A 24,797-nucleotide genomic window follows, 5' to 3' on the forward strand; every position below is an offset into this window, starting at 1 on the left:
CACTTAGACATGAAGGTTAGTGAGATATTGAAGTGGTTCTCACCCTCCTTGGGGTCTACCTAGTCCGAACTAACTTTACATGCAAGACGTACACTCTACAGAAAACAGAAAATACAAGTCCTATTGCAAGCAGGCAGTATACAACTGCCCTTGGGAAGATTAGTTTGACGAAAAGTCTGCTGAATGAAGTAACAAATAGGACAAGGAATTCTACTGAATAATGCACCAGTGACTCTAAAATCTAGTCTCTGCACACCAGCAACTTACATACACAGAGGAACTCCAACATGCAGATAGAATTCTTGCACATGCAAGGGATTCTCCATTTGCTTCGATAGACATGGAAACTCAGCACATGCAAAGAGATGGAGAAGAAATCCTACCTTTATGAAAGTGAATGAAGAAGCCTAAGGCCCCAGAATTCTGGAAAGGAGCCAGTTTTTACAAAGGCTCTGGTCAGTTGAGCAATACCAATGGATTTTCCATCTTAATCAAGGCCACAATCCAACACAGATCTAGCCACAATTAAGCCTCCTCAGATAAACCAACTTCAGCAAACTGTGTTAGATTATGGCCCAAGTCTGTATTATGAAGGTGTTTCCAAAGCATGCAAATGTTTTAACACATACAATAGAAAGCTCATCGATAAGGGGAAATGCTTTATAATTCTTTCTTCAAGGAAAAGCAGATCATGGACAGCAAATGATCGTTTTTGGATACTTGTTTAAGACTACACATTTTTAAAGCCCTTATATTTTAAAAAGCATATAGGCAGATACTGTCTGCAAAGAGCAGTGCACATGAGCCAGCCAAAGCCAACTGCATGGTTTTCCGTGGGAAAGAGTCCCACTGAAATCAATGTGATATAGAAATGCCTAACTTTGGCCAGATCATGCCCAATTATTACCAGATTAAAAGAACATTTTGGAAGAACTGTATATTGTGACATGCAAAAGTAGAGCCCAGACAAAAGGTGATTTGAAATACTTTCCTGGAAATTCTTTCCTTTACAAAAGATGCTTCTCCTAATGAAGATCTGCTATGAACAGCAAGCATTGAAAAATACACAATAAACATATCTGTATAATGACAATAAAGTGAAACTGTATTTAAATGAAGGAAAATGGAATCCTTGCAGTGGGGTAAACTTTTCATAGTACAAATAGTAAGCAGAATGCATTTGTTGGCAATTCACATTATTGCTCTGCTACATGAAGAATGGGCCCTTAACATATGTTACAGTTCATGTACGTTAAGCTAAAAAAAAAACCAACCCCAAGCTTCTCAGAAATAGTTGTATTAAGTAGGCTTTTAACACAATATATGAAGATATGCACAGCCAAAAAACTAAAAACTGCCCTGACCTAAGCATACTATCACATATCCATTTCTTTTAATGCTTTCTTGTGCAAACAATAAACAGAAAGCTAACCATGTAAACATAGAAAAGAGAAAAAAAGCTGGGATGCAGTAAGTATTTATCCAGTACATTCAGTAAGCTATTCAGCCAAATCACTAATTTTTGATTTGCACATCTGATAAAGAGATGTAAAAATCATCAACACATCTGTAGCTTCTGGTACAATGTTGTAAATGTTTTACATACAAAGACTCCACCTGAAATAATTATAGAAACTTAACTGTGCTCAAATCCCGCTGAAATGAATGGGATTTTAAAAGTTAGTCACAACTAACGTAACCCATCAATTTCAATAGGAATTGAGACTGCCTTTCTCTGACCTGGAGCCAAACACTGCAACATTTAAAAACTCAAACTACTGAAGTATTTAACAAATATTTTTCTGACAAGCTTGCATCCTTGTATACTATTAGATCTAGTAAACAATAAAAACAGTAAAGCTGTTACATGGCATTAGCCACACAGTATGTACATACATAATTTCTCTCTCTCTCTCTCTCTCTCTCTCTCTCTCTCTCTCTCTCTCTCTCTCTCTCTCTCACACACACACACACACACACACACACACACACACACAGAGTAGGTGCACACATACAAAAAACTGGTCTATTCTGAACCAGGATTAAGAGATTGGGAGCAGGTTTGGAGATCACAAATTCCACTTCCCCCTCAATCCCAGTTCTCTTATTCCCAGCAGGATTAACCAGTGTTTCGTGTGTACCAGTCCCCCATGAAATACTAATTATTTTTATGATCCTGAGCAGTATTAACCACTGAACACATGCAAATCTATCACAAATTCTTCTAGTGGAATACTAGCAATCCAATTTCAAGTTTCTTGAGAAGAACATCTTCAGAGTAGATGGTACTTCTTCATGGAATAGAGAAATGCGCAAAGGTGAACCAATGTTTGGGTATCAAGAAATGCTGCTTGTCGCCTCACAGGTGGCTGATTTACGTTGCAGAAAGGAGAAGGAAAAACTCTGATATATACAAGTATGTCGCTGGCAAAATATGCAGAGATTCAGAGAAGATGCAAGTGCATAGATTAAAGTGATTGCCAATTTTCACAATTTATATGGGGTTAAAAATAACTTCTCACTTATAGCTATTTTTGGTTTTATGTTTATAGCTATATATGTATATATACACGCACAGAAACACACACATACATAGATATATGTATATATAAAGTCTCTGGAAAAATCAGGATACATCAACAACGGAAAAGGGACAGGAAATAAATTACACTGACGTCTGCGTGAAATGACTTCCGCAAAATTTGACAAAATGCACTTTGAACATGCCGTTACAAAAGAAAAGAATGAAGAAACCACAATATTATGTAGAACCAATGCTATATCATCACCAGGAGAGCACCAAGCAAGGCACCATTGGAAAAAAAGACAATATACTTGGGTAAGTCTCTAAAGTAAAGCAAATGCTAATCTGGTCGGAAAATTGGTGTCTTTGGTAAAAATTCTATAAGAATGACCTGTGTAAAAGAGAGAAAGAAAAAAATATATACATTTAGTGAGTAATTAATGGCACTGTCCATTTTTAAACATCTCAGCAATGTTAAAGCTTTTACTGTGCTAAAGGAAAAACTATGGATGGGATCCAAACAGTTATGTGAGGCACATGTACCCACAGGCATTTTTCAGCACTCTCCCAACTTGCAATTCCCAGCAACTACTACTAGTACTATTAGTAGTACTAGCACTAGTACTAGTACTAGTAGTAGTACAGACGTACCTTTGGTCAAATGGAATCTGTTCCGGAAGTTTGTTCGGATACCAAAACATTCGAAAATCAAATCATGGCTTCTGATTGGCTGCAGGAAGCTCCTGCAGCCAATCAGAAGCCACGGAAGCCCCACTGGATGTTCAGGTTCCAAAAAAAGTTTGCAAACCAGAACAATCACTTCCGGGTTTGCGGCGTTCAGGAGCCAAAATGTCTGAGTTCCAGGGTGTTCAACAACCAAGGTATGACTACTGTAGTAGTAGTAGTAGTAGTAGTAGTAGTAGTAGTAATAATAATATAATACCCCACCCATCTGGCTGGGTTGCAGATGTAGCATGTAACCACCTAGAGCCAAAGTGGTCCCTTTTCACACAATGCAATGTTTTTGCTCTTGTAAGAGGTTGTGATGCTGCTATCATTATTATTTATCATTATCATCATCATCATCATCATCATCAATTAATTAATTTTCTATCCCGCCCTTCATCTGAGGACCACAGAGCAAATTACAATATGAAGATACCAAAATGCCCAGCATAGGAACAAACAAAAATAATAACCCCACCACCACCTAGCACAGTTTAAAAGGACATAGATTGCTTAATAAGCCAAAGGGCAAGGGAGAAGAAGGATGTTTTTGGCTGGCACCTAAATGAAGGCACCGGGTGATCCTCCCTGGAGAGAGCACTGCACAAAGTGGGGAGCCGTTCCTAAAAAGCCCGTTTTTGTGTTGCTTCCCTCCGGGCCCCTCACAGACGAGGCACACAAAGATTGGTTTGATGTGTGAAAAAACACAAGTTCAAAGCCCTCCTTGTGCACACAGAACTAGTTGTCTTAACTATTTGCACGACGGCTTACGGATACATGCACAAGACTCATTCATGAATTTCTGAAAGAACCAGTTGCTTGGTTCATAAGGTTTTAGCCAAGTAAAATAAACTCAGTTATTAATACAAAAATACCGACACAGGCAACTAGTTCTGCATAATGAGGGCAACTTCGGCCTGTGCTTGCCTAACAGAGCCACAATGCCATAGGGTAAAAATCTTGTGAAACTGAAGATAATTTTTACAAGAGTTTCAAAGGAAACATGCCAGTGAGCAAGACTTTCTGTGCACCTAAACAATTACAGCAGCATTCAAAAAGCTAACAACCATTTAAGTGCGACCTTTTAAAAGGAAGCTTTGTTAAATGTAAAAGCAGCACTAAGACTACATCAGTTGTGTAACTCAGTTAAAATTAAGTTAAGCTTACAATTTCAACATTTTCATCCCCAACCCCACCATTCCCTTTTCTTTTGGCGTTACTGTCTTCACCTACAAACATTTCTTACTTTAAAAACTGTTCCGAATATATCCATGAATACAGAGAATGATCACTTCATGTATTGTTTTGTTTCAAGCAGGAGCAGGGAGGTTACATCCTATTCTGTTAATTAATTTTGGTTTACAGTCTTGGGGGAATAGTAGGAAAGTAGCTAGATTACTAAAAACATGTTTCCTCAGATGTAGATGGTCTCTCTTTTGGACTACCACATTTGGCCCCTAGTTACACATGTGATTGTTTCAACAATTAAAATGACGCTTTAGCAGGACAAGGGATGATCTCCCCGATGAAAACAAACAGGTAAGGCAGGAGGATCTGTTTATTCCATTTCCCAATTTATCTACCTTCCTAACTGTGGCAACACTGAGATGCTTACCATGTTATACAGCAGCAAGTCTCTCATTTTACTCAAATACCTACTACCCTTTGCGGAATTATGAAAGGTTAATATTCAGCTAGTTCTGAGAGCACATGTGTTTCTACTTGAGAATAACTTATTGTACTATAACGAACAACACAGAAAGTGACCCAAGTCTGTAGGCCTCCTAGATTGATCCAGAAGTAGTCTTCAACTACATATTGCCTATTTTCATAAGGGGGGGGGGGAATGTTCCACTGAAGACAATAGCATGGACCCAAAGGTTCCCCTTCCATGAATGGCAAGTGTCTGTTTTGGAACCAACACATTGCCCTTTTCACCAAGTAAGTGTGCAGTTTAGTTGTAAAAAGTTTAAATACAGTGCTGTTGGTCTATCACAGTGGTTCCCAACTGGTGGTCTGTGTAACCTAGTGGTTCCCAACCTTATTTCTGGCCATGCCCCACCTAAGCATCTCGAAAATATTGATGCCCCCATGACATATAATTCTTATTATTCAAAAAGTGAAGTTCTTTAGGAAGTTCTTTAGGAAGCCTAAAAGGCCATTAACTGTTAATAACTTATTCTCAAATTACCCATTGGGAACCATGCGTGTAACCCATTCAGAGGGTCTATGGCACCATTCACATAACAAAAACTACCATAGAGGTATCCAAATTTTCAAAAGTAGGAGGTCCACAGTACTTAGATAACCGGGAACCACTGCTCTATCGCATTCCCACCAATAATAAATGTTGCCTAAAGGGGTATCTGAATTTAAACTAATTTTTAAAAACAATTCTACATTGGGCTTGGAAATTACAATGACAACTTTCATCAATGCTTGAACACCTTGTTAAAAAACACTAATTTTAATTAGGCACATTCTCAACATAAATGAGCTCAGGGCTGTGGCCCTCGAATGTGAGTGGATTTTTAAGAGACCAGAAGCATTCAGTAATGAAAATACAAAACTGAATTCTTTATGCAGGCCAACCTCAAAAACCTGTGTCAAATTTTCTTTCTTGCCTCCAATTACTGTGAAGTTATCATGAGTCTATGATCATAAATTAACATGTTCACTATAATAGATGATCATAAATTAACATGTTAAGTATAATAGATGTTAAAAAGAAATAGTTAGTTGAATAGAACTACTCTGGAAAAAAGGCATTTTAGGAAGTCTTTTATGTTTTAGGCTAGATATAGGCCTTAGTACTTCCCCTTTTCTTCAGTGCTAACAGAAAAGATGATTTTAAGATAATTTCTAACTATTTAAGCACTGTTTTAAATCAATCTTTTAACATACTGTCTATAATGCATGTATTGTGTTAGAGAATAGACAAGATATATAATTAAAAGGCATGGATGTGTTAGAAATAGCTAAAGCTAGATGCCACTGGGGTTACTTTTAATTTAATTGTTAACCCCTGCTAGTGTTTTTTTTTAAAATATAATACTAGAATATTTTGCAATGGCTTATTTGTTTTAAAGCAGTTAAGTATCTTATCACATGCCACTTCCATAGACACAACTGAAAAAATTAAAGGAGCAGCAAAGTGAAATGAAATAAGAAAAACTACAAGGACTGATTGCTGGGTGGGGTGTGGGGGACAGAAACAAATGCACCCCATGAAAAGTCTTTCAAGAAATCCTCCTCATCTTCTGTATAATCTTTAGAGCTAGAGAATGAGAGCCAAAACCGACACATCACGCTCTTATTATCAGGCCTGACTTTTAAAACATTTGAATGAAGCTAGTAAAAGCTCAAGCTACTTTCAAGACTGCTGAGGTATGGGGGCAGTTAAAATCGACAAAGTCTAAAGGTTTCCTAAGCTCCAACAGCTTAGTTGAAAGGTCTCCTTCCATACACTGAGACTCGATTAGCATTATATAAAACACTCCACAACTAACTCGCTGCGTAACCAAAGTTGCAGTTATTCTTTTTATACAGCATCTGAAAATTTCACACCCCATCAACGCACGTTCAAGCTATTTTATCTTGGCAATTAATTTATTATTTTTCCCCCGGAACACAGTGAAGCCTTGTTTTCAAGTCATTCATAACTTTATAAATCAGCCCTGCGCATGAAACCATACATCTGTGAACCGTAGAAAATCCTTGCCACTCAGGCGATTAAGCTCCTGACACCTTTGCTGATTAATAATCGTGGAAAGAATAAGATCAGAAGCAAAATAAATGATCATTTAATAGAGAAATGCACAAAACAGCCCTTTAACTTACATATTCCATCATGTTATTCGATTCACATTTCCTTTTGCTTAGCCTCCAATGCAAGCACAGCTAGACAACAGGGAGAAAAAGGGGGAAGAAAAATGAGCTGTGTTTTATCGCCGGCACAGAGACTAGTCCATTTGTCCAGCTTTCATATTTCGCGTTCAACAAAAGCATCTGTTTCCATACTGTGCAATTCAGGCCCCAGCAGTACGAAGCTGCTCCCTGCGGCACTCACCTTGTGGTATAACCTATTGTTTTCCCATTCTAATAACTTCTCAATCGATCTTCGTGTCTGGAAGACAAATGAGAAAGAATTTTACTCTTGAGCAGCTTTGGAAAAAAGTTTGTTTTGCAGCTGCCTTTGTGTGGAAAAGGTGGCTGGGGTGGAAGAGAAACGTGGTAAAGGACAGCAACTTCAGTACAGGGTGGTCTGCCGTACTGCGAATTTTCTGGTATTAATTATAGCTAGGATAAAGAGGTGTGTGTTTCAAAAAATGGTTTCAGCGACCAAATAAAAAAAACACACTAAGAAATATTTAAATGGCTGGAAAATGTATTTATCTACAAAGCTGTACATTAATAAAAGGTTTTTTAAAAACCCAAAAGTGCTTTATTCACTAACACTGTTAAGTGAGTCAATTTAGATCCATTGAAGTTAATGGAACCAAGCTACCTCATAATTCAAGTAACTTGAAACAAACAGACTGCAGATCAAGCATGGGATAGTTTCCACATACTGTGCGTAGACGTTATGATAACTATAATTCATGCAAAATGCTGTGCTGTTGACCAATTTCACATACTGGAGCTCTAAAATGTTAATCTACGGTTTCTCATTAAAGCACAAATTGTTCCAGAATATTTGGAAATCTGCACATTGATAAGTCCCTTGAATTTAAGTTATCCAGCTTTAAGAGAACTATTTAAATCCCCTTGCACTAAATCTGCTACTCTGAAGATGCAGTTGGTATTCTGATTTAGAAATACGTCCTGCTGCTGTTTATGGTCACTTGACTGCCGTATCATCGACTGCTCAGTAGTAAAATGGGATTTACTAGTCCTTATGAATAGGGAGGATAAATCACAACACCAGGTGTTGAGATGAGACCAGAGTTGCAGGTGCAGAGGCATGGATCACTGAGCCTTGTGGCAAATTCAACTTCATACAGCTGCAGCTTCCTTACAAGGCAAAGAGAAGTTGGGGAGGGGAAAAGGGGGGGGCTGAGAAGCATCTTGCACTTCAACTACTGCTAAACAAGAGGTGCTACAAAATGCACACTGGTGCAGCGAGTGAACAAGCGTGTTTTTTTAAAGAACTACTTAAAAGCATTCATTATCAAACCTCCTGAATATACACGAAAGGAAAAAAAATACATATAGTGGTTTCATTTATAACAATCACAAGAGCATAAACCTGAACTCTAGCTACTTGAAAGAATCAACTTTGTTAGGCATGAATAATTATTAGGATTTTATTTTTTTTACCTTTTCATTATATTTCGAAAATAGTAGGAATTCCCAAGAACCCTGGGGCAAATTTTAATAGCAAGGACAAAGTCATTACATTGTTCTTTAAAGTTCTGTTCCTTTTGGCCAATACTTTTTATTTTATTTTATTTTATTTTATTAAAGACAGTGCCTGCCCTCTAACAATGATCAGCAGACCTCACTTGTTTCTTTGTCAAGATAGCCTTTTAGAGTCTGCTCTCCTTTTAAATGAAAATAGGGCAGCAGTTATGGTCACACTTTTGTTAATTTAGTTGCCAGTCAGCTCCAAATCAAAAGAAAATAAGGCTGCAGAGTGTAATTAACATTCAGTTCAGTCGTTTTGTCCCTTGTCTAGCCCCCTAAGCTTTGTTAAAATTGCCATCTGAATGCTGAAGGCTGTAGGGAAATCGATTTGATTCTAATCGCACCATGAAAAGAACATGATCTAACTGCTTTCAGCCCTCCGTAAATCTGTACTAGGTCTTTAGCACAATGCAACTTCCAATTTAAAAAGCACTGAATGTCTCGTCAATGACTTTGTGAAGAAAAAAGAACAAGGAGCAGACATAAAAATTCCAATAGTTGTTTAAGCATTAAAGCTCATTTGCATCACAGCAAACCTGAAAAGGGCTGACCTCTCAAACCGCCTCTCAGGTCTATGAAGTTGTAGCCTTGACAAGCTCACATTGACAGAGCTCATTGACTCTGAAAGGCTACTCTATCAATGGTGAAAAATGGCAATAGGTTCTACTCCGAGCAGGCATCTGCCTGCCCACCCGCTGCTAAACCAATGGCAAAACCGATTCAAAAATGTGAAGCTACCTTGTAATCTTCCTTGCTAGAATCTTTTAAATAATAGATTAAGACTGCTGTACAATTTAAATTTCACTGCCTGCACGGAGGGGAAGGAGAAAAGACAGAAAAGAAACCAGCTTCCCAAATACTAGGGGAGTTAAAACACTTTGCACCCTAGAAAGGAAAGTGAATACAGAAACTTAATGCAACACTACGAAGAGACATCTTTTAATGAAACAAATTTTAACATTCAACTATTGTTGCTCTTATTCAGGGAATGAAGGACTTAACTATGAAGTTAGAAAGGGCACTGAATTTGAAGGAAACATATTAGTCAGCTTAAAACAAATTATTAGCAGTTAGTATTAAGCAGGCAACACACATGTAGAAGACAAATTGTGCATCACTCGTATTTCAGTTTTAACACACTCTATTGCCAAAGCCTAAGTGTAGGTAACACTGTTGTATACCTCAAGCATGTAAGATTTTTTTCCCTTCAAATACTAATTTTATAAATTATTATTTGTAAGTCGTCACATGTACAAACAGCTTGCAACATTTATAAAATCACTCAACAATACCCAACCCCGTCAGCCATACAAAAGGTGAATGAAAGTTTAAATGAAACATTAGCAAGTACCTCTCAGCCGGGGGAAGAAAAAGTGAATTAAAGAGCGTCGCACAATTCTCGACACCAAGCTTCCTTTTCCCTACTTGACAGGTGAAGGGGGGGAAAGACTTGCACGTGCAGCTTAATTAATCACCGCACTTGACATCTCAATGATTTACAGTGAGGAGCAGGTGAGGACATTCAAAACCCAAAAGGGACTCTTGATTTGAGTAACTTTCCCAGCTGACGGGGATGACAACCCTGTAGATTTTCCATCAGTGGCATACTAGAGAGCACATTATTTGCAAAAGTTAAGTGGAAGAAAGTTTACTAGGAAAATTTTGCAACGATGCAAAAGTTAAGTGGAAGAAAGTTTACTAGGAAAATTTAAAAACTAAACATGGCGGTTGTTTCTTCTTTCAACATCATAGTTAACCATGAAATTTATTTTTTAGTTAAAAACCACTCTTGTTATGAAACTATACACAATTATTTATGTAAGCTGCATCAAACAGGGTTTGATACAGGAACTACAGAAATATGATACACTTGTACACGATACACTTGTGGATTTATCCTATGCATGTTTGCTAAAGGAGTCTTACTGAGTTCAGTGACACTAACTCCTAAGCATGAATGCACAGATTTGCAGCCTTTTCTACCTATTTTCTATTGAGTAAAAAGCTAAACAAGCCTAATGTAACAATGAAGTAGTCTTTTCCCTCGCTAGATAAAAAAATTTAAATTTAAATTAAATCATTTAAAATTCCAGATTATATGTAATCCTTATACTAAATGTAACACTTTTCCTTCAGCAGTCACCTGCATCATATGAAAATCCTATGTCCCCCTGCTAGTAAATGCAAAACGACCATTTTCAGATTTGGTGCAACCCATTCTAAAGCACAAAGTGGGCATTAACTTAAGTACTTCAATTGCTAAAGAGCTCAAACACATAATACATTAGTCTTTAAGAACAATGTGTAATGAAACTTTAGAGTGCGCCAAAAACTTTTTTTTTTAATTGTTCCAGCTTTATTTTGTAATTGTATATAGATGAGACTAGCTGCTAGGATTTAAATACAGTGGTACCTTGGTTTAAGAACAGCTTAGTTTATGAACAACTTGGATTAAGAATGATGCAAACCCAGAAGTAGGTGTTTTGGTTTGTGAACTTTGCCTTGGAATAAGAACATGCTTCGCTTCCTGTTGAGTGTGTTCCATTTGTAAATTGAGTCCCCCGCTGCTATGGGTGGGAAAACATGCTGTGGTTTAAGAACGGACTTCCGGAATGGATTAAGTTCGTAAACTAATGTACCACTGTACTAGGAACTGTGAAAAGCCTTCATCCCAGGTTTGTGCATGAGGAAAATCTGTGGACAACATGTCAATGTTGAGTGGCAGGGTGTCAACAGAATTTAGAGAGCTTGTGTTTGGTGGCTAGTTATATATGAAACTTTTCCATGTTCATTCACTTGTTAGAATTCCTACCCACCCTTCACCATAAATCCCAGGGCAAGTTACGGAAATTATAAAATATTCAAATCAATTAAATTACAGTCATGGTAGATCCTAGGATTATCCAAGTGGGCAACGATATGTCTAAGCAACTTTTAAAAAATAACAAAAGCCTCTGCTGGAAATTACAGTACCATTCCCTCAGTTCAACAGTTACATGAAGACGCACTAACACAAAATTGATAAAATCTTTATATTCATATTTAACAGTTGAATTTTCCACAGTGGCTAGTGTTAGTTTTCTATGTACCTTCAGCCACTATAAAAGTTGAAACCACTGTGTTAAGCAAGCCCAGGAAAGTAACATTAACATTCAAAATTAACATTAAAAAAAAGTATTTGTAAAGCAGAATAAGGCACAGAGAAAAGAAGTCTTGAACTTGGAAGCTGAGGTTATGTGGCAATGAGTATGATCAAACTTACTCTTTTACTGAGGCAAATCACTGGCCACATACTACAACCTAAAGTACAGCAGCAACAAAGGCAGCCACAAAGCAGCCATCGGACATTGACTGGAAGATTCTTCTTAAGACAGCTATTCACTCTGCTGATGCTGGCTTTAAACTCCTCAGGTGCAACCTGCAAGAAAGAACCATGAAGCATTGTGATAAATCTAATGTCTGATTTACATTAACAAATCCGTTTCTCTGTTTTAAAAGCAACATTAAACTCACAAAATTAAAATCTCTGTCAGATCTCCTTATGAATTTCATTCACAGATACTTACTTTTCCTGTTAAGGACGAAGGAAATTCTGCTTCAAATTTGTTGCTCAGTCCAAACCTGCAGACAGAAAATAAACATATTCTTTAACTCTACATGGTATGGCATGCTTTACAGGGTAATTTTATTTGCTTTGGTATGAAAAATAAAGTCAGGGAACTACATTGCATAACCATAAGCTCACAAGTGTTGGAGGGAATATATTTTGGCTCCTTTAATGTTATGTATTTAATGTGGCAAGTGCTGTAACAGCTACACCAAACACTATTGATGCATAAAGTTGTGAAGCAAGTCTCACTGAAATGTCAATAATCTATTTGGAAAGTGCACTACCAAGTCAAAGTAGCTTATGCTTTAATAAAGCTATGTTTGCGTGGCACAAATATAGGTAAAAAACTGAGAACAAAGATTCCAGAAGAAAGGACAAAAGTTAGGGACCATGAACACGTTCTTGTGCGTTTCCAAATTGCTATGGATCGACTACACAATCCACAGCATTATTGACTTTTTATCCTGCACAGTCTTCTGGCCTCATCTTAGTTTGTTGATTGGGTTTAACACTTTTCCTCATTCATTTAAAATAAAATTTATCTACTAAAAGCAAGTGCAACTGAAGGGATACCCACATGCATTCTGACATTCAGGAATAACCCCATATTGGGCGAGTAGAAGAGACAACCGCTTGCAATCCCATTATTCAGCTGACTGCATCTTTCTGCTGTTGGATTTGTCTGTATAGGCATCTCCCCACTTACATGTGGGTTACATTTTTGGTACCGCTAGTATACTTGAAATCGTGCATCATGGGGAACACCATCTAAAAACTCTGTAAACACCTTCTAAACTTCACCAAGCACCACCAAAATTCCACTAAACTCCACCACAATCACTCTCACCAAACCTCCTTTCTCAAACTCCAACTCTCCACAGGCCTTAAAGGGTCGGTTCAAAGACTCATGGGGTCACAGTTGCAAAGGCTCCTGGAACTGCTAGTTGTTTTCCTGCTCTTTTTGAGCCATTTTTGCAATTTAAATCAGTTTACTTCCCTTCACTGCACACATACATGGTTGTGCACAACCCAAACACATCTACGTGGGGAACCTCGAGCAATATGCAGTCCTCTATAAAACTGGTGGGAAAGATGAGATTATTAATGCATGGCCATTCTCAGTGCCATACTATGTGAGAATGGCCATGCAACATTGTTAGGGAAAACTAGTTTGGCATGCATATGGCTAGCATCTGCCAGGGAACTACAGACAACTGAAATTCCCCAATATGTGCCCACTACCTCCTGGGTTTTTATGGACAGGCTTTGCTTCGAACAGGGAATCCCTGGACCACTCCAAGTTGCACTAGCTGCCCATTATTTTCTAGCTCAATTCAAGGTGCAGACCACCACCTTTAAAGCCTTGAAAAGTCTGGAACACTACACCTGCAAGAATGCTTCCCCCCCACACCTGTCAACATAGGCAGGGAAGGCCTGCTACATAACATCAATAGCAAACTCAGGCGATTCAGTGACAAAAAGCTTAAGTCAAATTGTTGCCCCTGCAAAATAAGAGGGATACATCAGCAAACAAAAAAACAAATAAAAATCCAAAACGAAAACCACCAGCAGACCAGCAGGTATGCTATGGCTTCCAGAATGTTAAGCGTCAGAAAATAAAACTGGGAAAGTGTGTGCAAGTGTACACAAATTTGAGTGAAACAGTGAGAGTGAGAGAATTGGCCCACGTAAGCCCCTTACAGATTACAGTATCTTGAAGGCTTAGTAATGCAGAACTATGGCTGACACCCTGAGCACTCATGTTAGGGGGTTAGGATGCACTGCAGCATTGTGTTGCAGGTCCTATTTGATCTACCTGTTGAGGAACTACATTAAGTGGCAACTTTTCCATGAACATTCAAAGTCTTTTCAACACTTTTCCCCAAGAAACACTACTTGTCTTCAGTTTTAGGGGAAAGTTAAAGCGTTATAGTTCTGATTAAGCAACCGAGCCACTTTTTTTATCATTTCTATTGCTATACAGTGGTACCTCAGGTTAAGTACTTAATTCGTTCTGGGAACTGTTCTTAACCTGAAGCACCACTTTAGCTAATGGGGCCTCCTGCTGCTGCCACGCCACCAGAGCACAATTTCTGTTCTTATCCTGAAGCAAAGTACTTAACCCGAGGTAATATTTCTGGGTTAGCGGAGTCTGTAACCTGAAGCGTATGTAACCTGAAGCACCACTGTATTTGTATTTTAGTTATTGTACTTTGCATTGTTTTTATTGTTGACTGCTATATTTGATATTTTATTGCGGCCACTTTGAAAAAATAATAAAGGACTGGCAATGTATTTACGGTAAGTATAAATAATGGTGTCTATTGCCAGACATGGTGCCACAGAGTGCAAACATGTCTACCACATAAACTGTGAAGTGACCTACTGTGGAATATGTAGTGTAACGAAGGGCAAGAAACTGGGATCTCAACTTGCAGGTATATTGAGAATCTTGCAGCCCTCGGTTCCAAGCCAGAGTGTCATAACAGTGTAAATTTACAGCTGGGTTAGAAAGCAGTTTGCAAGTTCTTTAGTATATGTGTACCTCAAAAAGGTGTACAGAGGAAAGAGAGCCACTGGGAACTCTCCCATAATAATTTAGACACTTTTGAAAGTATTGAACGAGTATACAAAATGGACCAATTCTTAGGACACTTTTTTAAGAAATGGAAAAAAAGAAAGGCAGCTACTGTATGTGTATGAATGTTTGACTGATGCAAAGTTACATCAAATAAGCTATACACTTCAATCACATTCTAGTTATTAATCAGATTTATGAACAGAAGATCTAAAGTGTAAGCCAAGGAACTTCAGCAGAATCTCTGGAAGTAATCATGTCATCCTTAACCATAAGTGACTCTGCAAGGTCAAGCGGCTGCATTTGAAATATCTTAAGCTCTTAGGGCATGTGTTATTCTCTCATCTTGACCTCTTTCTTTCTAGTAGTCAAAAAAGTCTGACCTTTTGCTCCCAAGAACACAATTAACTGTGGAGAAGAGATTACACCATAAAAAAAGAATCATAATGAACCATGATGGCCTGATAATTAGCCACTAATAACTCTCATGCAGAGAATAAGAACATAGGAACTGGGATAAGTACTCTACAAGTGTTAAAATATGTGCAAGACTTCAGGAATTGGTCCTGTAGTTGTCCTACCACATCTAATTTTCCCCCTAAAGTCACTGGAATAACTAGTGGTCCAGACATACTGGGGACCAAAATCAATTTCACACTGGGAGAAGCGAGGTTCAAAGTTTTGTATACTTTATCCATAGGAACCTGGGCCTCGCTCTCTCGCTGACAGGGATATCAAAAACTTCCACAACACACAGAAACCTGAAGCCAAATACATTCCGAACACTACAAAAGCCGTAAAAACAGAATGTTTACTTTTCTTTCTTGAAATTTAGAACAGAAATCTACCCAGCTGAATGAATAAAACCAACTGATTTTTTTCTATTTTTAAAAAGTGTGGTTTTAAAAATATGGGCCAATATGAAATTTGAATTTAAAACATACAAGTTAAAATCTATACTTCCCTTCAGTGTGAGTTTATCAAAAAGCACATGCACCGAAAATCTACGAAAGCAAATATATATATATATATATATATATATATGAGAGAGATTTCTGATCATTACAAATACAATGCAGTAGGCCGTGTATCACATTTGCTGTTTTGGCAAATTATGAAATTTATGATTAGCATGGAAATTTATTTACATGTTATGGAAAAATACTGCTTTTGCCCAATTAATTACCACTTTTGCTTCTAGGAGGTTTGGTATGTTTGTGCCAAAAAACAACACACTTAACTCTCTATGGTCTATTTGTTCAAATAAGTGATACAGTGGTACCTTGGGTTATAAACACTTCAGGTTACAGTCTCCACTAACCCGGAAGTAGTACCTTGGGTTAAGAACTTTGCTTCAGGATGAAAACAGAAATCGCACGGGAGCAGCGGGAGGCCCTATTAGCTAAAGTGATACCTCAGGTTAAGAACAGTTTCAGGTTAAGAACGGACCTCCGGAACATATTAAGTTCCTAACCAGAGGTACCACTGTATTGAATAGTGTCCTGACTTGCAGAAACCCAAACAATTTGATAGTTGTATCTCTTTCACTAAGTCTTTTATGCTCCTAGGTATTCTGCATATAAGCATTACTTAGCTGCATATCAGTGTGTTTTAATTATGACAGCAACCAATGAGGCACATTTATTAAGCAAATGCCCAATTTACAAGACAGGAAATCTGATTTAAATCAATCCATCATCACAGCTAGAACTCCAACAAGAACAAGTAAAGACAGATAAGAAGCAAGTTTCCTGTTCTCATACTTTAACAAATTTCCATTTGTAGAAAGAGGCACATTTGCCAGCAGCCAAGAAGTATCTATGCTTGCAGAATGCTCACTCACATACACAAAGTACCCTTCCTTTTCACTCCAAGGTCTTTTCTATTATGTCCAGCATTCCAAAGCTCTCTTGCATAGACAAGTTGCATTTATCCAGCAACTTAAAAAAATGGTACAACTGAGGGCAGTGACAGCACACAATACATGCTACCTCACTAGTGTCGCATCTGAGGCTGCCCTATTTTAAAAACATTTATTCTCTACCGCAGCAGCTTAGAGGATCAACACAAAGTTCCCTTTGAAGGAAAATCAAGGATGCATGACTGAGAGGTCCACACTTCTATATGTGCTGCCATTTCAACAACAAACTTGTCAAGGTGAAACCTTAATAGCTATTATCACTCAGTACACACAAGTGCTATATTACCACCATTTGAAGAATTCATAGTTATTGCCTCATGTGAATTATTCATGCTTTGAGGCAGAAAAATAAGGGGATGGGTCCAGAATAATAATAATAACAATAACAATATAATTTTATTATTTAAACTCCGCCCATCTGGCTGGGTTTCCCCAGCCACGTTGGGCAGCTTACAGCATATGTAAAACATACTAAAATATCAAACATTTAAAACTTTCTGATACAGGGCTGCCTTCAGATGTCTTCTAAAAGTTACATACCGTATTTTTCGCCCTACAGGATGCACTTTTTCCCCTCCAAAAATGAAGGGGAAATGTGTGTGCGTCCTATGGAGCGAATGCAGGCATTCGCTGAAGCCTGGAGAGCGAGAGGCATCGGGGCGCACCAACCCCTCTCGCTCTCCAGGCTTCAGGAAGCTATCCGCAAGCCTTGCGTGCCCAGTGGGAGTTGCCGCTGGGCTCGCAAGGCTTGCGGGCAGCAGCCTGCAGCCCGAAGCACGGGACGCCCTCCAGAGGAGGAGGAGGAGGAGTAGTTTGGATTTGATATCCCGCTTTATCACTACCTGAAGGAGTCTCAAAGCGGCTAACATTCTCCTTTCCCTTCCTCCCCCACAACAAACACTCTGTGAGGTGAGTGGGGCTGAGAGACTTCAGAGAAGTGTGACTGGCCCAAGGTCACCCAGCTGCTGCATGTGGAGGAGTGGAGACACGAACCCGGTTCACCAGATTACGAGTCTACCGCTCTTAACCACTACACCACACTACACCACAGAGGGCGCCCCGTGCTTCGCGCAGGTGTCCGCAAGCCTTGTGCGCCCGGCGGGAGTTGCCGCCGGGGGCGCAAGGCTTGCAGGCAGCAGCCTGAAGCCCCAAAGCACGGGGCGCCCTCCCCCCCAAAAAACGAGGTGCGTCCTATGGGCCGGTGCACCCTATAGGGTGAAAAATATGGTAGTTCTTTATCTCCTTGACATCTGAGTGGGGGACATTCCACACGAAGGGAGCTGTAATAAGGCTGTAAACCTATACCTGCCTAACTGAGAGTAAGCCCCACTGAACTCAATGGGATTTGCTTCTGAGAAGACATGCCTATATTGCCTTATAAGTTAGTTACACTTAGGTCATATAGAAATCAATGTGAAAAATTCAAGTCCTGCTGATTTCACTCATTGATTTCCCTAGTACAACTAACTTTACCAGTGTTGTTCTGTAAAAAAGAATAATCACACATTCCAGGAAATGAGTCCACTCTACTACATTTTATAATAACAATAACAATAACAATAATAACAACAATAACAACAACAACAACAAACAACAACAACAACAACAACAACAACAACAACAACAACAACAACAACAACAATAATAATTTATTACTTCTACCCCACCCATCTGGCTAGGTTTCCCCAGCCACTCTGGGCGGCTTCCAAAAGAAGGTTAAAAATATATTTAAAAACATTGGTCATTAAAAACTTCCCTAAGGGCAAATTTCTCCTCCTTCCCACACAAACCCTCTAGAATAGGGGGATCCAACTACAAAATGGGCCACAAGAGTACTTAGACATGGAACCCGTAAACCACACGCCACCTTGTCATGCAGAGGGAATGGGAGGGAGGCCAAAATTTGACACAACCCAGTCCAGCTCTTACACTGCCATCCCAAAACTGGCTAAGCAAGGCACTGGGCTTTGGAAAGGAGGCAAAAGGCGCTGTCAGGGTCCTGGAGCCCTCCCACCTCCTTCCTAAAGCTGGGAAAGCACTAACTATGCTTTGGGAAGGAGGTGGGAGACCCTGTCAGAGCCCTCATGCCTCCTTCCTAAAGCCCAGTATTACACTTACCCAGCTTGGGTAAGACAGCACAATAAATGGTAGGGGTGTCAAATGTTTCCAAGGGCTGCCCAAAAAGGCTTTGAAGGACACATGTGGCCCTCGGGCTATGTGCTGGACCACCCTAGAATCACTTCTAGTAGAAAGAAAATTTCAGGTTTTTTCAAAGCAGAGGTGAAAGTTATATGTCTGTGGTGACTGAAGCAACAGGTGTGACTTTTGCCTTTGTACGGCAAGCTATGCTCCACCTTCACAAAAATAAGAGGTTTCTATACCCAAACTCCACACACTTTTCTCTATCTTCCATCTGAGCAAGCAAGAAATATGAGCACAATCCAAGGAAACATTCCAGCCAGGCAAAAGCCCTTGAGGAAAGCATGGAACAAGGCTGTTGAAAGCTGTTGCCTGGACAGAGGTGATGTAGCCTGGAAGAGTCCCATGGAGGTTACCCTTGCAAGCCCTCTAAGATTAACAAAAGGAATTCTGTATTGAAAAACCATCTGTATTTGGCTCCTGAGCCAACACCAGTCCTCATAAATAGCGTTCATGTGATCACTGGAACCAAGTTGAGTCTCTTCAGAAGACATTCCTCCAGAAAGGTTTCAAGCATGATAGTGTTGGGAAGAAAGTCAGGCAAATGAACTATAATGGCTGCTTCCGACAATACAGCTGTTAGCAGCAATACCTATGCAAGCTAATCTCTTGACAAAAAGGCAAAACAACTATCCCACCCCATCCTCAAACAGAATACCAGCAAAAAAAAGAAAGCATGCCACCCAACAAGCAATTAAAATTGGGAGGGGTGGGAAGCCCTTGGCAGGCACAAAGGGGTCCTGCTGCCCAAAGACAGCATCCCAGATCATACAACTGCAGTAGTTGGAAGGAACTCCAAGGGCCATCAACCCCCTGCAATGCAGGAATTTCAACAAAAGTATCCGTGACAGATCCAACCTCTGCTTAAAAACCTCCAAGGAAGGATATTCTACCACCTTCCCTTCCACAGTCAAACAGCTCTGTCAGAAGGTTCCTTCTGATGTTTAGTCGGAATCTCCTTCCTTGTATCTTGAAGTCATTGGTTTGGGTCTTACCCTCTGGAGGAGAAAACAAGTTTGTGCCATCTTCCATGTGACAACCCTTGAGATATTTGAAGACGGTTATCCTATCTCCTCTCAGACTCCACTTTTCCAGGCTTAACTTACACAACTTCCTCATAAGCCTTGTTTTCTAGACCCGTGATCATTTTGGTTGACTTCCTCTGCACATATTCCAGCCTGTCAATATCCTTTTTAAATTGTGGTGCCCAGAAATGGGCACAGTACTCCAGGGCAGGGTCTAACTAAGGCAGAAAAAAGTGGTACTATTACTTCCCTTGATCTGGCCACTATACTTCTGTTGATGCTTATTCATGTTACAAACTTATCCATGTTGCAATTTTCACTGAATGTCTTGTGGAAGTGGTCCTACAAACAAAAGTTTGTTTGAAAACAGTGTTGAAACATACTCAATTTTAGACAAGTTGATAGAAGAGCCAAGTCTCAATGCTGATTTAACACTGGAATTAACTATATATCCTGAAACAATGCATGATACTGCGAGTTACCAGTGTTTAAAATGATATGACAAATGTGTTCGGTAAACTCATGTCTGAAAAGAACTGTGATCTAAAACTAAGTCATAGCATGTACTATATTATAAAATATTGATGCTTTGGAAGGAAATTATTAGTGAAGATGGGGGTAGGGGTTTCTGTCAGTGCTGATCAGTCTACAGCAAGCCCCATGGTAGCGCTTTGAGGTATCAGCAACCAGCTAATCATCAATGCTTCCAAAGATTTCAAACCATGAGGCAAAGGGAAACGGGTTACCTGATGTCATTGTGACATGAGGTAAATGACAGGCAGTTGGTCCCATCAACCTTTCAAAGTTCACCTGCAGAGAAGGGAAAGAGATAAGGAGCTGACCCACTGGCCAAGTCCTGCTCTTCCCTCCACATTAAAGTGTTGTTACAAAATCTTTATTTTATATGAAAGACATATGCTCTAAAAGAGAAAACTATCCTGTCCTATATATAGAAATATTAAACAGATTCAAAGTTATGATAAGGCTGTAAATGAATGTTATATAAATATTAAATGCATGTTTTGCAAAAGCATTCAGCCTGATTTAAAATAAAATATGCTAGTTATTCCTTTTAAATTGTATAATTACCTAACACTTATTATGTTTGTCAATTGGGTCAACTGAGCAACATTCCATACCTTAATTAACCATTTTCTAATCTAATCAAATTGCTCTACTGGAATGGCTAGGAATAACAAAGAGTAGTTTATTATTGAAAGCTAACAGATTTTCTTGTGGCATAAACTTTTGTGGATTAGAGTCCACATCATTGATGAAGTGAACATCAGAGGAAATAACACAATCTTCTTAGCTTGCCTATGTTATTTGCACACTGGGAAAAAAGTGTTCTGCTTACTGATCAAGCTTTCCCCTTCCACTATAGCTGTTAAATTAGCAAGTTTGGGTTATTGCTATTACTGCTGTTTTGAACAGTCACTTTGAACAGTGGGGTCAAATGTCCATTAAATGGTCCTCTAAATCCACATATCTTTTCGTAAAGTGCTTTGAGGTTGTTGTTGTTTTACAATCAAGCAGTGTATAAATTTCATGAAATAAATCTCTCTGGCAACTTGAGGACTCCATTCATCTGATGTAGGAGGCTCTCGTCTATGAAACTTCTATGCCACAATGTGCTAATACTTTAGGCCAGGCATGTACAATCTGCATCTCCTGGCCGAATTTCAAAAGCTCTCTGCAAGCTACCTCTTTGGACATCTGAGAAGAGTCATCTGCCCCACACCCCACAATCCACTAAGCCAGTGGTCCCGAATCAGCTAAGTACTGCAAACACCCTGTTTTTCAAAAGCCAAGCCATGATACCTCTGTGGTAGTTTGTGTTATGTGAATGGTGCCACCATACCCTGCAACATGTCCCAGTGCAAAACCCAGGACACACGTTTTCCAGGCCGTGCAACAGCATAGAAGGTGTGGCAGAAGCAGAGAGAGGAAATGGGAAGCACTGCCTACTAGCAGCATGCAGCTGGCAGATTATCCTCAAGGGAATACAGTGGTACCTCGGGTTACATACGCTTCAGGTTACAGACTCCGCTAACCCAGAAATAATACCTCGGGTTAAGAACTTTGCTTCAAGATGAAGCAGTGGGAGGCCCCATTAACTAAAGTGGTGCTTCAGTTTAAGAACAGTTTCAGGTTAAGAACGGACCTCCAGAATGAATTAAGTACTTAACCCAAGGTACCACTGTACAGTGTTCCCCCTCCAAGTTTCCAGTGCTAAAAGACCTTTGTGCATGTTTGCTGTAATCAGGAAGAGACTATTACAGAGAATTTATATTCTATTCCTGATTACAGAGAATTTCCTAAAACAGTGCACTTTTATACTAGGTCTCCTAGGCATGCAGATTATTGGGCACCGTATACGGAAGCTAAAACAGAATCAGCAGTACAGCTCCAGAAGATACTCTGATAGTGTATTATCAGCTGGTGTAGATCATGCAGGAAGATATTCCCGAAGGCCAGAATCCCTCCTGAGACAAAAGCTATATTCTGTAACAACAACAACCTCCAAAACAAGCCACCTTAAAGAAATTCAAACAATACAGCAATGGATTGTTTATTATTTTTGTTCTCAATGCACTTTGTAAACTCTCTGCTTGGGATCAGATCATTTCTATGTTTTAAAGACGGCCAAGCACAGTCCTGAGACTACATAAATGTTAATATTAACATTTAACGTGTCTTTGTCATTTTATGGTAAGGATTTTTAAAAACAAAACAAAACAAAGGAGTGTATTTATTTAGGTTGCTATTACTTATCATTAAGATTTTGATATGCAATCTGTTATGCAGAAGTTTCAAGGCAATGTACAGTGGGACCATAAAATGCAAACCAAAGATATACAGATACAATTAAAATCAAGTGATCAGCATTCTTCACTTTGCTATTATATCAGTTCAGTTATGCGGACACAAATAGACACTAAACTATGCAAATCCTTGAAGGTAAATTTGCAGACATATATTTGATCACTGAACTGATATAGCCATAGATACTGTTAACCTAGCATTATCATACCACACTACACAACTTCCCTAAAGCAAATCTAAATGGCAAGCATAAGCTTAGTCTGTAAGCCAGCCTTCACTAACCGGATAGTCTCTAGCTGTTTTGAACTACAATTCCCATCAGCTCCAGCTGGAACGGCCATGTTGGTTAGAGCTGATGAGAGTTGTAGTCCAAAAATCTGGAGGTCACCAAGTTGGCAAAGGCTGCTGTAAGCAAATGTGCCTACATGTGACCTCAACTGCAAACTATGGAATAGACCTATAATGATCAAAAAGACCTTTAATTAGACAGATGACCCCAAAGGGGACTATACTTCTGACTAGAATTCTATTAAAAGAGGATTAGACAATTTCATGGAGGAGAGAGCTATCACTGGCTATTAGCCATGACGGCTAGGCTCTGCCTCCACAGGTGGAAGAAGCAATGCTTCTGAATAACCAGCTGCTGGAACTCACAAGAAGAGAGAATGCTCTTGTGCTCAAATCCTGCTTGGCTTCCCACAAGCATCTGCTCAGACACTGAGAAAACAGGATACTGGACTAGATAGGTTTGAGAAATAAATCTCAAACCACTAGACAGTCTTTTTAGGGTATCTAGACCAGTACTAGCTAGCAGGGCCAATGGAATGCAATAAATCCAGGAGGTCTAACTTCAAGGGCCATTCTAGCCTTTAATTCATTGGGCAACCTCAATTCCTCATCTGTACAATGTGAATCATAACATTAAAAGTTGTAAGGATGAGCACAATATCTCACTTAATTAAACATGGTATAGAAGCGATAAATAATAGGATTAATAGCAACATGATGGATAATTGATTAATTTAATTTTCACTGTAGAAAGTCTCTCTAACAGTAACTGGTTTACTATGAAATCTAAATTTAATACCAATGTGTTAAAACATACACATTTCAAACTGAAACGAATATCCTTTTAATAGGCATTAAAAAAGAAAAAATTGTTTACGTAAGAGCAATAAACTGGGATGAAGGGGTGAATCTGACATCTGAGGTCAGATATTATAAATATAAAATAGGCCATATTCCTCTTGAACCAAAGAACTGACAAGCTTTTAAAAGAGATAGTATTTAGGTATCCGGTATCTCACCACAATCATCCACTTAAGCTTGGTGATCTTGAATTTCTCAATAACTACCCAAATTCTACTCTGTGTTCAGTTTCTCAGGTTCTCCAACCAAACCAGAAGACTGTCATGAGGGAAGATAATCCAGACACCAGAAGTTTGATGCCATGAATATTTTGATGATATTCAATTTGCTTGCTCCTTTCCTTCTTACCCTAGGGAAACTGTAAAGGTTCTAAACCAGTGTCTAAGATCAGTGAAGGACTGGATGTGGATTGACAAATTGAAGCTTAATCCAGACAACGCAAAACACAGATCAAGGAGTGACAGTTCAGCTTGTTTTGCATGGAGGTTATGCTATCAGGTCTACAGTTAGGGAGACCTCCTTGGCCTAGCCTTGATATTGGAAGTTGAGATGGCAGATGAACATATGAAACAGGTGCAACTGGTGCACCAGTCTAGAGACACATGATAAAACATGCCTTAGTTATCGCATAACTGGACTACTGTTGATGCACTTTACATGGGACTGCCTTTGAAGAGCATCTGGAAACTTCTGTTGATACAAAAAACTGTAGCAAGGATTCTGACTCTAAAGCAATTGGTTCCTTTTGCTCCTCCAGAGGCCTACCAATTCATATCAGGATCAATTCAAAATGCTGGTCATCACATTAGAAACCCTGAATGGTTTAGGACCAG

The 24,797-nt window shown here is 39.1% G+C and overlaps 1 protein-coding gene across 1 annotated transcript in view; it reads right to left on the minus strand.

The window, feature by feature from the left end:
• Positions 1–642: 642 nt before the first annotated feature.
• Positions 643–24,797, minus strand: part of CHIC2 (cysteine rich hydrophobic domain 2) — a 27,213-nt gene continuing 3,058 nt past the window's right edge. Inside the window, exons 2-6 of the mRNA XM_081926556.1 lie at positions 12,223–12,277; positions 11,919–12,074; positions 7,320–7,376; positions 7,091–7,150; positions 643–2,915 (exon numbers count right to left, since the gene is read on the minus strand). Coding sequence (XP_081782682.1) covers positions 2,865–2,915; positions 7,091–7,150; positions 7,320–7,376; positions 11,919–12,074; positions 12,223–12,277 — 379 coding nt within the window. The 3' untranslated portion in view covers positions 643–2,864. The remainder of the gene's footprint in view (positions 2,916–7,090; positions 7,151–7,319; positions 7,377–11,918; positions 12,075–12,222; positions 12,278–24,797) is intronic.

Source organism: Podarcis melisellensis (genome assembly GCF_964234715.1).
Source record: "Podarcis melisellensis genome assembly, chromosome: 9".
NCBI lineage: Eukaryota > Metazoa > Chordata > Lepidosauria > Squamata > Lacertidae > Podarcis > Podarcis melisellensis.